The sequence below is a fragment of the Lactuca serriola genome, chromosome 4 (assembly GCF_051521515.1).
Source record: "Lactuca serriola cultivar US96UC23 chromosome 4, Lser_US96UC23_V15, whole genome shotgun sequence".
NCBI lineage: Eukaryota > Viridiplantae > Streptophyta > Magnoliopsida > Asterales > Asteraceae > Lactuca > Lactuca serriola.
In genome coordinates this window covers 5,350,197-5,365,234 of record NC_136411.1, presented here as the reverse complement: position 1 = coordinate 5,365,234, position 15,038 = coordinate 5,350,197, and the positions used below count along the sequence as shown (strand labels likewise).

Below are 15,038 nucleotides of genomic sequence, written 5' to 3'. Positions count from 1 at the left end.
GAAAAATATTGTTGGTAACCTTTGGGTTTTGTTGGTAAGACACGATTATATCTCAATTATAGATGTTTGTTGCGATATTTTTTTTTTCTATCTCAATTTAGAACTTTATTGTTTTTCATTGCAAGCATTTTTTGCTTATTTTGTATGCCAAAGTTTACGTCGCGTAATTAATAGACATCCTAATAAAGAACATTAGAGCCACGAACTCCCTTATTGGGTGTCATTATCAGTTGTGAAGTTAATCTCAAAAAGACCATATACCTAAATGTAAGGACAATGTATATAATTTGTTACAAAATTTACATGATAATGGCTATTACATTATTTATGGTTCATAACTACATTGTAACACCCGGAATTTTGAGGAGCAACTTTTGGTATAAATTGCCTTTTGAGGATTGAACACACCCAGATAAGAAAAGGCCAGGGTTTCATTTTGAGCACGATTGATCGAATGACCTCATCAACAATAAGGTGAACATCAATTAACGCGATAAGGTGTTAGAAGCACCCAACACGGCGTGTTACCTCTTGGAACACAGCGTGTTGATGGCTGGAATGAAACCCTAATCTTCCGAGTTTTGCTCCCTATTTAAAGGAATGTGGAGGCTAGGGTTTGTTCACCCTCACCATCGGTCCCCTGAATGAAACCCTAATCACCTTTCCCTCCCATGCATAGAGATTAGGTCATAAATCCTCATTTTGACCTAATATGGGTTCAAGACATGCATTGGACATGTATGTCTGAAAAGCACCAACCTTTGGGATGGTTTAGATGTTAAAATCACTTCTGGAAAGGATGGGCTTCAGACGTTAGGGATTAAGTGTGTATTGGTTAAGCCCTTGCTTTATCAAGCTTTATGGTTTGGGTTTTAGACCTTTTTGGTAGTCCCCAATGGAGAAAGTTGTTGAAGAGGCAGTTGAATGTATTAAGTTGTTGGAACTCAGGCGAACACGACGTGTTGGCTGAGGTTTTCCCGATTGTTTGGTTATTGGCGTGGCCAAGGGGAACACCGCGTGTTGGGTCAACATGGACTGTTGACCTTGACCGTTTCTTTGACCAAGTTAGACCTTGAGAGTATTTTGGGTATTTTGGGATTTTGATGGAATTGGTCACTTGGTGGAAACAGGTACCGGTTAGAGAACTGAGATTCGGAGTCGGTCCTCATCAGTTCGGTTCAATCTGCGAGGTGAGTTTTCATCACTGCTCTTACAGGTCGAAGGCACCAAAACCGACCCAATTGTTTGATAACCTGATATTTGTTGGTATGCTAAATATGGAATAGATATGCATGATTATGCTAGTTATTGATATGTTAGTCTGATAGATGGTAGATCGGTAGGACTACCTATGATTCTGTCTGCATGATTATTTGTATATGTTGTTATTTGCATACATATTGTGTTGGGGTTGAGGTTATATTGCTTCATGCTGTAGCCAACAAACCCTAGAGCATTCCAGATATGAGCTGGGGACCGAGTGGTATGCCAAACTCATACTAAGTGCTCAGATTCATTCTAGATACGAGCTAAGGACCGGGTGGTATGTCAGACTCATATCGAGGGCTTAAGGGTATTGGAGCATTCCAGATATTAGCTGAGGACCGGGTAGGGCATGCTAGACTCATATAGAGGGCTCGGTAGCATTCTATATATGAGCTGAGGACCAGTTTGGTATGACAGACTCGTACTGAGAGTTAAACACTTATATTCATGTCTAAGGACTGATTGGACTCACGAGCAAGCCAAACATAAGCTTTGGGCCACGAGGGCATGTCAGACTTATGTTGTGGGCTCGAGAGAAAGCCAGATATGAGTTGTAGGCCTGATAGGCAAGCCAGACTCATTGTGGGCTCAGGGGTAATCCAGTTTTTTAGCTGTGGACCCAATACATGTTATTTGAATATGTTGTTTGTTCGTGTGTTGGTATTTTGGGGGAACTTGCTAAGCTTCATGCTTACAATTTCAGTTTAATTTAATGTTTAAGGTGCTTTAGATGATTGTGTCGAGGCAAAGGCGTAACTGTACACATCCTTAGTTTTACAACTGACCGGATCATAGGAGACTCATTTTAAAACATGTTTTGGAAACAATGGTTTTGTAAACACTTTAATTGGTAAATGGGTTGTTTTGAAAAGTTTTAAATTTGTTAAATGTTAGGATGTTACATACATTCTCCTTTAAATAATGTAATAATGTAGACAAATGCAGCATAAATACAACAATAGCTTAAATTATCGTATAAAATTTATAACAAATAATCATCTTATTTTTTAAGATTAACTTAACCCCAATGAAAATGTATGCAATGAAAAAACAACATTATAAATTGAGATACTTTAAAAAGAATACAAAAACAAAAAAATATAACAAATATAGAATTTTGTTTTCGTAACAGTTCCAAAGGTTTGCATATAATATTTTTCTTTTCATTTTCTGGATTACTCGGTGCACAAGCCCACGACAAAGGAAGGCAAAAAATGTTGTTGTCGAAGCATAATCATTCATCTTGGCTAAATTTTCTAAAAAGAAATACTTATCATATCATATGCGATGATAAATCAAACCAAAAAAAAAAAGACTTTCATCCTTCGATTATCATTTTTGTTCTTCACCAATCCTTTAATTCAGTCATTCTCATACTTAGGTTCTTCTTACCTTTTAAAACAAGCATTCTTTCAAATCCATCATAATCAAGACTCTTGAATGATGTTGCTAACTAGTTTGCCCAAAGTCAAACAAAAACATCTTCCTCGCATGGAGGTGATGGACATTAATGTTAAACCAATTGTTTTCCGTCTCATAATAATTTGGTAAATATTTCACCACGAGCTATACATTCCTAAATTTCAACCAATTTTTTTCATTTTTAAGAGTATAAAGACATCTACTTCATTCAATTTCAAATCATAAAACCATTGTTTGTAAACCGTAAATCGTAATATCCAAAAATCAGATTATAAAACATAATCATGCGAAATATCAAATATAGCCAACAATTTGTGTGCGGTACAGTTAAGCTTGAGTTTTTCCCTGATCAAAGAAATACCTGAAAAAACATTTAAATTCATAACTGTAAGCAAAAAACTTGATAAGTTCCCCAAAACAATACACAAACAATGCATACAATCAATGGATCACAACTTCTTAGTGTTTCACTGATACATACATACAAGGGCTTACGACCTCTCGTCGTTTCACCCATCTGCGATGTATATTTGTGTGTATATGCACTTACGACCTCTCGTCATTTGGTCTTCAACACGAGTTTGTTGGCATACGACCTCTCGTCGTTTGCTATCAACTCAACATACTGACATATGAACAAATCATAAAGACAAGCTAACAAACATACAGTATATGTTTATCACAAGGATACATATTGTCTACATAGTATAATGAAAAAGCTCACGTGAATTGATACACTAGAGATGAATACTTGAACGTCATCTTAAACAGTCAGCAACACAAACCACCTAATGTCATAAGGGTCAAACCTAAGTCTATGACTCAAAACCTCCAAAGTTTGATCAAAAGTCAACAATCAACAGACCCACACGCCACATACGCTAAATGCTAAAACAGTCAAGTGACTCCTACGCTACGCTCGATGTAGCTAGGGCTACGCACGGCGTAGAGCGGCCAGATTCAAATCTTCATTAAGTAATTAATTCATTAAGTTAAGGGTTCAAATTTCCAAATCTCAATCTTCTAAATGACTTAATGATAAACTTTCCAACTTTATCGATTTCCAAAGCTTAAACTTCTCCAATCTTCCACCGTAATTCAAAATGTAACCAAAAGGGACCAAAATCCATATGTGGCTTAATGAGAGTGCATTCATTCTCATTTTTCTTGTTCTAAATGATCAAAAACGTCTGAATGACAACACATAAGTTCCAGAGGACTTAAAACTCTACAATACCAAGATTATGGGACCAAAATATGCTAGAAGGCTAGATTTATAAGAGTAGAATCATAAAGGTATGAACTTTATACCTTCGATAGGTGAGAAATGAAGCACAAGGTCTAGATCTCCATTGGAAAGGCTTCTCCTTGTTTCACAATGACTTCCTTTTTTCTCAAACTTCACAAATACACACTCCATAGCTCCAAACTCTCACAATAGGATGAGGGTTCGCTCAAAATGTAACAAAGGGACAGAGGCTTTAATAAGGAAGGTTGCAAAGAGAGTTAAGGATCTTAAATAGGACTCAAGACGTTATGGTTAGTATTTTGTGCTGCATCGGCTAGCCTTGGCATAGCCTTACCTTACGTCCGACATATGACCTGTGACCAACTTTCACCCATCTACACATCGTGTGGGGAAGCTCTATGTGTCGTGTAGGGCCAAATTCCATATTCATGACATTAGTAAAGATTAACTTCACATCTCAAGATTTATAGTGTTACAACTCTCCCCCACTTAAGCTAGATTTCGTCCTCAAAATCCACCCTCGCTAACAACCTTACATGTGGTCGACATACACTGCATTCAGTTTTTTGATTTTGCGTTGGAGGTTACAAAGCTGCTAATGACTCGTCATCAACCAAACAGTTGTCTTGACAACCTCCTTCCAACAATCCCTTTTGTGTAGGGTGTGATATCGAATTTCATGGAACTTGCCCTAAATGGCTTCCTGAAATTACTATCTTCATACAAACCGCTAACCTCTTCATAATCATCTATCCCGGTGTTAAGAACCTAACTAAGCTTCCCACTAGCACGCCATTAGTGCTTCCCAAATTTGTTGATTCCTTCTTCTCGATATTACATATCAACTACGCTCATTCATCCACGTTATCGACATACAATATGATTATATCAATCATTAATAATATTGCTTGCCATAAACTCATATCCTCTATAGTTCCACTATAGTCTAACGTCACCCTACTAACAAATATCATATCACCACTTGCCACATACACTTCACTAATAGACTTCACGCCAGTCTCCATACGACCTACACACTTGTATAAGTAATGTCCCCAAATCCTACAACCCGAACTACTGTCCCTAATTCCCAACATACATCTGATAGCATCTTGAGCCTACAACTAACCCGATGCATAAGATTTGTACATCGACGAATGCTAAAGTCTAACCATACATCAACACATGAATGTTATGGGGCAACCATAGTCTTACATCAACATACAAATGTTATGGGGCAACCATAATTACATCAACCCATCGTACAACTACCAAACAAAAGACCATTCATCATAGGACGTGAAACGAACCTCAATGAAGGAACCTTGGGATAAAAAAAAAAAAAAAAAAAAAAGCAGGTGTTTAGACTGTCTCATATCCCCACGCCCTAACTAGATGAGAACATGCAGAGGGATCACCAACAAACCCTGAGACCCACTGCCATCCTCAAGAGTAGACCGCACACACATCAATCCTAATACTTTACGGAATATCTAACATTCTTCTTGGGAATTTCATCCGAAAATCTTCTCGTCTTAGCTAACTTGACGAACATCCTGCTTCTCTTCTCTTCTCAGGAAAGTCAATGTCAATGATAAATATAATTGTCGAGCCTCGCATGATGATACCAATGAGATTGATCTTGGATCACCACAACGCACCCTGAAACTGGTCGAACAACACCTCAAACCTTGGTAACGGTAATGTTTATTCTTCATGAGCTTATAAAGCTCCCTATAACAGTGTGCATCCTATCGAACCATCCCTTTTTTTTCGACAAACCAAAACTCCTCAAAGTGAACAATTTGTCCAACGAAATTCTTGTCCTTACATCCTTTGAAGTTGTGTGGGCAACCCATGCCCTCAGTGCGAGACGTTATGGTACTATGGCGAACAGGAACAACATATCAGAGACTTACAGCTCGATCCTAAACTTCACCTGCCCTCCATGGCATTCCCGATAATCCATCGGTAAAATCATCGCGAACTTACATATAATAGATCCATCGGCAAATAGAATCAGGGTAGGCACAAAAGTGACTAGAGGCATTCTGATTCACATACGAACAATAAACGCATACTAAAACGATAACATAATAATAAAAGGAATACTTACTAGTAATAATGTCCGGTGGGAAAAGCATCACCATACCAATAGCTTGGATAATCCCTCGTCATGGCACCAGAGGTCTCCGCCCAACTTTGGCGCCCATCCACAAAACGCAATATCTCAGGTGTCGGTGTTAATGTCGACACCCCCGCCAGTATGGGACACTCGGCTTTAAGGTGGCCAGGCTGGTCGCAATGATGACACCTCTTCTTCTTTTCCTTGCAATCTCGACTGAAATGACCTTCCCGTCTACATTTGAAACACCATGTTCCATGACACGTACCCTCGTGCCTCTTCTTGTATTTATCACAATGATCGCGGTTCCCTTGGCCTAGGTCAGACTCGATTGGGGACGAGCTCTCCTCCTGAAAACGGATCAAAAACTCCTCCCATGACATAGCCTCCAACTCAGCCACAGTAACAGACTGGATGATCGTGCTCCAGCAACCGATCGCCGCATGGCGTAACAGGTACATAGCGAACCGGACCCTTGCCCTTTCAGGGCAGAAACCTGAACAAAAAGCACTCTCCATTTCCTCTATCCATCGCATGCTAAGAATTCGTTCCTTCCTTCCCTTGAGCATGGAAGGTTGACACACAGACATGTCACGGCAAGGGACATCCCAAATTCCCAATTGTCTTGCCCATCCAACATTTGGATGCCTTTCGTTGAAGATATCTAACAACTCCTTTGTAAGTCTTGCCACTGGGACTGAAATCGCGTCGGACAAGGCTCGTGATATCTCCGACGCAATCAATCCTCGTAGGTTCGAGTCACCCGGACCTGATATGTCATGCCTATACTGCCCCATACTGAAGAAAACCAAAAGAAAAAGGTCAGAACGCATTCATAATGTTACCCACATATGACCAAGTACATGTTCCACAAAAACATGACATACTGCCTTCCACACCTATTCGTACTTGTCCAAGAGTTGCCCCAAAGTTCTAAGTCACTTTTAACTATCAACACAAGATGTCCTATCACACACGTATGTACCTATACCAATACACAATAACAATTTCCTAGATTCTCTAGGATTCCCCCACTAACCTAGCAACGAAGAAGTCTCTTTTAGAATCGATATGTCGCCTCATGAATGCATAGTCGTATGTAATCAAGAACTAGATAGACAGTCGAATAAGCGAATAAAACATACACTTCAAATAGCACATAACAGTCAAACATCAAACAAAAGGTATCACAATGATCAGGTAGTTCTAACATGTAATTCCTAATAGATCCTTAGTCTACCAACAAGCATGCATTGCTAACAGATAACATATCAACAAATATAACAATATTAGCATATTTTGGGAATCACTTTCGATTTCGAGCTCCATCTAACTGTAAGCGTCACATCTTTCACCTTTGTGCCAAACGTTTTTATTTAAAAGTTTTGTAAAAATTTCTCAAATCCTCGTTTTGAGTTTAGACACATGCAAGCATTAATCCAAATCGCTCAAACCAAGGGTCTGATACCACCTTATAACGTTTTTAAAAGAATATAAAGACATCCATTTCATTCGATTTCAAATCATAAAACCATCATTTGTAAACCATAAATCAATGTATCCAGAAATCAAAGTATCAAACATAATCATGTGGAATCTCAAATATACTCAACAACGATGAGTGTGTGGTACAGTTAAGTTTGAGCTTTTCCCCAAAAGAAAATACTTGAAAAAACATCTAAATCCACAACTGTAAGCACAAAGTTTAGTGAGTTCCCCAAAATACCAAATAAAACAATACACATACAATGCATACAATCAATGGATCACGACCTCTCGTCGTTTCACCAATACATACATATAAGGATTACGACCTCTCGTCGTTCACCCATACCTATATATAAGGGCTTACGACATCTCGTCATTTCACTCATCTACGTGTATCTGGACTTACAACCTCTTACATTTTTCATCTTTAACATGAGTTTGTAGGGCACACAGCCTCTCGTTGTTTGTCATCAACTCAGCATACTAACTCAACATACTGACATATGAATAAATCATATACGAAAGCTAACAAACATACAGTATATACTACATTTAGTCTACTCATACAACTTTACTCTAACAATACTTACATCATATCATATAAAGATACATATTGTCCACATAGTATAGTGAGAAAACTCACATGAACTGATAAGCTGAAGATGAATACTCAAACGTGCTCTCAAACACTCAGTAACGCAAACCACCTAATATCACAGAAGTCAAACCTAAGTTTATAGTTCAAAACATCCAAGTTTGACCAAAAAGACACCAGTTAACAAACATACACGTCATGTGGCCTACATGTATGGTTAAAAAGTTAAAGGGTCAACAAACTTACACGCCGCTCAAGACCTTATGATTTAGGTTTTGGGCTCCAACAACTAAACTCAACATAGCCTTGCCCTACGCCCGACTAAACGCCAAGCCCCGTGACCATCTTATACCCATCTACACGCTGTGTAAGGAAACTCTACTTGTCACATATAGCCAAATTCCAAATTCACAACATTAATAAAGATTAACTTCATATCTCGAGATTTATGGTGTTACATGAGCTAATATATCTATTTCCTTTAGCAGTTGGGAGTTACAGTTTGAATAGTTTGAGTAAACAGCTACCATTGTATTTGTTGTTAATGGCTTAATGGATCTATGGAACGAAATTAACCTATCATACAACTTTTAGATCAATTTGATCTCAAATAAATAAATAAATATATATATATATATATATATATATATATATATATATATATATCATCGGTAGAAATGTAAGTATGTTGCTATATTAGATAAAGAAAAGTAACATTAATAAAAAAAGTAAAAAATTATTTATTTTTAAAAAAAGCTTACACACGTACTCACTACTCTTACTCTTATATTTACATCTTTCAACCTCAAACAAGACATGAATCATCAGCGTTCGGTTGGGGTAAGCTATATGTCAATTATTGATGTTGATAAGCCAAAGACCTTTTTGTAAATTAAATAATAATAAATGAATTAATAAAGGTTTAGATTATTTATTTATATTAAAATAACTAGCTTAGACTTAAAAGATAAAATAAATAGGAAGAAACTAAAGATTACAATATAGTCCATCTTCTTGAGGGTTGAAATTGAATCTTTTATTAACTTTCTTGTTAGAATGTTGGTAATTAGGGCAAAAATCTAAAACGTTGAAGTTTCATTAAAAGGCCTTGTGTAATAGTTATGGAAGGAAATATAGATCAAAGGGACTTTAAGGTGTTAACTGGTCCTGATTTAGCAAATATTGAACTCATGAATTTGGCTTTCGAAACATGGTTGATCAAAATCCAAGGTGACGTGTCGTTGTTCAGTTGTGCAATGCATTACATAAAATAAGTAAAACCATTAAACTTTGGCCCAAATTAGGCAATTTTTAGTGGGTGGTAAAATCGTAATTTGAGCCAACGTTTAATGATTTTTACGTATTTAATACTTGTATAGTATTTAATGTTGACCAGATAAACATGTTGCTTAACGTGGTAAATTTCAAGTTTTTTTTCAAACTTTGCTTTCATGTATTTTTTTGAAAATGGGTGGTAAAACCATATTTTTTTGTCAAAGTGCAATGGTATTTTTGTAACTAACCATATTTAGATATTAACAATAGAGATTAATTGCACCATCTCATAACCAACACAAAGGAACTAATTGGCTCTCCCTCACTCTCTCTAATACAATCCCTTGACCCTTCTTTACCAACCCTTGCTCCCCTCTCTACAAACAAAACATCATATCACTTTGCTTCCTCTACATATTCCTATGATGATTCCTCTGGAGTAAAGATTGCAAGGACCCCTTCCCATATATTATTTGAGATGAAAACACTCAAGAAAAAACAATACGATCTTGGAGAAAACTCTACTTTTTCTTCAAGCATAAGGGTATGTATTGATGATTCTTCATCATAAATATTAATACTTTTTTGATTGTTTGAAAATTTAATGGAACTAATTAAGTATTAGGGCTTTCTTATATAATTGTTCCTAATTTTGTAGGTTTACTAGGGTTTTATAATTAAAGTTTGTCGGGTCTCGTATGTTTTAGATATAACCAAATATGGGTCTCAAATTGTTGGACATACATAGATTTTGGAGTCGATTAGTGCATGCAATGCATGCAGTTTATTGTCTTTTACATCAAGTGCCTAATGATGTTTTTCTAAGGATTTTAAGGTGCTTAAGACCCTTCTACGTAAGGTGTTTTAGGTTGTTTTTTTATTGGCATAGACTATAATACAAAAATAATCAAGCTTGGTGTTTCAAAGTGCAATGGCTTAATATAAATAAATAAAAATGCATTGTCTTAATAGTTTGACGGTATAAAGGTATAACTAAAGTATTATTGCAATGCCTTTGTAGGAAAATATAAATTGGAAATATAATGCTTGATCAAAATCAAACAGTTTTAATGTTTCAAATTGTAATGATTAACAGGTTATTGAATGTATAACGCTATAAGTGAAACTATAATGCTAAATTTGGTTAGATTTTCAAAATACAAGGGCATAGAGATAAAAGGTTGAAAATATAATGTTATAATTGGTAACCAAAATAAAAAATAAAAAGTTTAAGAATTTTATAATCCAATGTCTTAATAGTATAATGCCAAAATTGGTAAGATTTTCAAAGTACAATGTTTTAATAGAAAAAAAAAACAAGAACGTTGTCTCGATGATTTCATTGTAATAAAATGAAAAAATTATGATATAAGCTTTAAATAAAGGAAATTTTAAAAAAATGATTAAATTTTAATGTCCTAAATAAAAAATGGTACAAGTTGTACCAAAATAAAAAATAAAGAAAGTATTTTCAAAGTACAATGTTTTAATAGGTTAGATCTTGAAAGTATAATATTATAACTGGTTAAATTTTCAAAGTCAATGTCTTAATTAAATTACAATATCTTAATAAAAATTGTTGAAAGTATAATGTTATAGTTGGGTAACCAAAATTTAAAAAAAAAAAAAAAAAAAAAAAAAAAAAAAAAAAAAAAAAAAGTTAAGACTTAAAATAAAATTAAAACTACAATTTTAAAATTGATTAAATTATCAAAGTGCAATGTCTTAATAGGAAACAAAGTTAAAAGTTCAATGTCTTAATAAGAACAAATTTGAAAATATAATGCTATAATTTGTAACCAAAATTAAAAAAGTTGAGATTTTCAAAGAATAGTGACTTAATAGCAAAATAAAAAGAAAGCAATATGTTAAATATTGAAAGTATGATGCTATAACTGGTTATATTTTAAAAATACATTGCCTTAATTAGGGGAGTATTTTATATTACCATGTCCTAAATCCTAAGAGGAACAAGATTTTAATTACAATTGTTGCAGATCACTATCTAAGGCAATGAGGTCACATCATGGGACACTATGTTCTTATGTGTTTCTTCTTAACAACATTCATTATCGACATACCAAACTTTTGAGACAATACAACAAAGATTGATCATTTTCACCATATGTCCTAAATCCTAAAAGGAAAGAGATTATAATTACATTTAGTTACAATCACTATCTATGACAAAGAGGTTGCATGTATATTAAGGAACAGAGTAAAATTTAGTCACATACCTTGGCATCATATATATGGTCGCTTGGCTTTTTCTTAGATTGGTAGGAGTTCTCTCAACTAATCCGGTTATCCTATCAAAAAGATGATGCTTTAGATAATAATAATAATAATATTGATACAGGTAGAAAAACATAAATTAAAATAGGTGAGCTGACTTTACAATCTTCAGACATTTATATAAAAACATCATGCAAAGATTACATTGACTAACTTTACAATCTTCAGATATTTACATAACATGGTGCAAAAGCTTCACTTCCTTCTGTGTAACTTTTTGTTTTTTAACCTCAATTCCAACAAGACACTATTTGAAATCAGAAACCAAAACTTCTATTGTATGCACCCCCAGAATTTCGTTTTTAATTTGAGTAATCACTTTCATCTTCCTTTTGAAATCAGAAACCATAGTTTGTCACGTAACAGTTTCCTTGAAATTTCTTAGAATGGTATTCACAATCAAGAACAAAAGGCAATCTGAATTAAATCCACAAACTAACAAGTATGCATATGTTACTCAACTGAATTGGAAATTTTGAACATTGCATAAACCTGGCCCAAGAACATAATCATAAATTAATTAAAATAAAGAATAACATAAGAACAATAATTGAGGCTTAGCAATATCGATTTCCCCTATAGTGGTGGTGGGTTTCAAGTCCAAAATTAATAAAAACAAATTATCATTGGTCAAAAAATGTCATCCTTTTCTGGATTACACTAATAACGCTTAACAAAAAGGACAAGAAGCAAAGAAATCAAACACGAAATTACAGATTTGAATAAAGGGAAGAACTTGATGATAACCGATCACTTTTCAACAACCCTCACAAATTAATTTGAGTTTCAAAAATAATACGACGATGAACATTGAAATAGTGGAAAAATATATATACTTATTAAAAAAAAAAAAAACAGTAGGCGTGTGAAGATTGGGAAACATAAATTTGCAATTGATGACCAGAGAACTCACGATTCGGTTTTGTCTGTAGATGTAGAAGAGAAGTAAGAATAGGTGTCGCCGAGATGACTATTCTTATGAGAAGACGGAAGAGGCAAAGCGTTCGCACGATTAATAAAATGGAGAAAGAGCGGCGGCAACCGGTATTGAAGGGATGATATTGATCTGGGGTCGAACGATGCAATTAACCACCGGTTGTCAATTAACCACCGGTTGTCATTTTGGGGCTCTTCCTTACATAGGGTTTTTTTTTTTAGGGTGTTTGGATTTGGTTATTGAAATAGCTTATTTGTTTTATTGGTATTTTTTAAAAGTCAAAGAAGTTAAAAAAAATGTTTTTTTTCTCTTAATGTATAAAAAAGAGAAATTAAAAAGTAAGAATAGTTGGCTTTTTGAATGAATTTTAACTTTTTGAAATTACCTTTATATCCTTAAACTATCTTAAAATAGACATATTTTTTTTATTTTTGGTTATTTTGCATGTATAAGATAAACCAAATATTTTTTAAAAACAATTTATCAACTTATTGACTTTAACAAATTGAAATATTTTTTTTTAAAAACTCATTTTCCTATCATCATAAATCTATAAGCACTTTTGGCCTTAAATAAGCAATCCTAAACTCTCTTTCATGTCTTTAGTCTTCATAAAAAAAATGTTTTCTTAAAGTCTTTATAAAAACGATCAGGGGTGTTGGTGTTGGTGAGGTGAGGGTGGTGTTGGTGTTGTTAGTGGCGGAGGTGGTGATGGTGGAGGAGGTATCGAAGGTGGTGAGGGGTAGTGGTGGAAATGTTGGTGGTGGTGGTGAAAGTAGTAGAGGAGAAGGTGGGGGTGGCAACAAAGTCGTGGTGGTGGTGGAGGTGGCGGAGGCAGGAGTAGGTGTGGTGGAGGCAAAGGTGGCAGAGGAAGAGGTGGGAGTGGTGGTGAAGGCAGCGAAGGCAGAGACGGAGGTAGGGTGGTGACAGCAGTTTTGGCAAAGGCAGAGGTAGCGGTGACAAAGTTGGAGGCAGTGATGTGATAGAAAAAGAAATATCACATTTAGGTTATAACTTAGAAAACGTCTTCTAAAATTTTAAGGTATTTTTTGTCGTCTAGTAAAAGATGTCAAAAATACTTTTTATGTCGGTCTTTTTCGTCAAATGTCTTTCCTCCCGTATACATAAGATGTCAAAAAGATATTCGATTAAAAAAAACATTGTACGTGAATGAGTACGAGTGTCTTCCTCCAAGACCATCAAAAGGGTTGCAGAAAACAAATCATTTTTTTATATATTAAACTAGACAAATGTTCACAATTGTACAAGTTCAAATTTTGCACTTAAATTTTTGACAAATTTATGTCGTTAAATATTATATGGTATTGAAATTAATTATAAAATAATAATGTGTACGCTAAATTGATGTATAAAATTGCAACTATTTTAAACAAATTTACAGGGCTGTTTGGTAGCCTCTTAATTTTTTAAATTGATAGTCTTGGTAGCACATGAATAAAAACCTTTTAATGTTTTAAAAGTCGCTTAAACTTTGAGACGTGAGCATGTATCGAATAAAATTAAGAGATGTGCTTCCCTTTTTTTCCCTCATAAGCATTCTTCCATCAAACGCTCGCCCACCTTTGGTAGATCATCCCTTCGGTCTCTTCCTACCTCAAACTAACTCCAACACCGACCATCAACTCTAGCATCAACCGCCTCCCTCCATCCTCGACCTCGTACAACAACGCCTCCCTCATCCTCGACCTCGCACACCTACAAGTTTTCGATGCCAAACTACGACCTTCTATGCCAAGCTCCGCCCTTGACAATGTCGGTGTAACACCAATTGTTACGTGATTCAGGATCGTGGGCTGTAACTCGGTGATGTGTAGACCTTGTGGCTTTAATGAGGTAAGTTTCGGGGCCTTATTGAAGGATGTTAATGTTGGTAATGGGATCGAGGCCCTGGAATCATGTTTGGAACCAACGGTAAGCTAGGGGAAGAATTAGGTGTCACACTGCTTGCAAGGATTATTATTTTAAATATGTCTCGGGTAAGCCAAAAGTAGCAAGATAGAAGTGTAGAGCTCTTCGAGACCTTTCTGTGGGTATAAAGAACATCGAAAACAGAGTTGTAATGAAAAAGTTATGATTGTTTAAATAATTAGTTGAAAATGGAAACCTTGTACTACGTTAGGTGTACTCCAGATGTACGCGGGGTATAGATCATTTAAGTGGGACGGAGACCCAAGTGCGTACGTTGGGCATACATGTAGGTACGCTAGGCGTATTGCCGCCATACTAAAATGTCACACCCCGACCAACGGCGGAAACGCAGGGGTTGCAACTTAAACATTTGGATCATAGTCAACAATATATAATGAAATAATAACAGAATTTATATGATATTACATTCTTCCGAAGTCTGAATACGACAAAATAC

The 15,038-nt window shown here is 35.4% G+C and overlaps 1 protein-coding gene across 1 annotated transcript; it reads right to left on the bottom strand.

Annotated features, from left to right (window-relative positions):
- Positions 1 to 2,737: 2,737 nt before the first annotated feature.
- LOC145100953 (uncharacterized) lies at positions 2,738 to 12,867 on the bottom strand. The gene is made up of 5 exons (XM_079038103.1): positions 12,629 to 12,867; positions 12,178 to 12,207; positions 11,658 to 11,729; positions 6,054 to 6,860; positions 2,738 to 3,049 (listed from the first exon to the last, which is right to left on the bottom strand). Coding segments are annotated over exons 2-5 (906 nt in total). The 5' UTR covers positions 12,204 to 12,207; positions 12,629 to 12,867; the 3' UTR covers positions 2,738 to 3,048.
- Positions 12,868 to 15,038: the final 2,171 nt, after the last annotated feature.

Bases quoted from the DNA above. Each gene is read 5' to 3' on its own strand.
- LOC145100953 (XM_079038103.1), bottom strand. From the start codon at position 12,203: ATGCAATGTTCAAAATTTCCAATTCA. The intron at 11,730-12,177 runs GTTGAGTAACAT...TCTTTTTGATAG, and splicing joins TGTTCAAAATTTCCAATTCA to GATAACCGGATTAGTTGAGA. The intron at 6,861-11,657 runs GTATGTGACTAA...GGTTTTCTTCAG, and splicing joins ACCATATATATGATGCCAAG to TATGGGGCAGTATAGGCATG.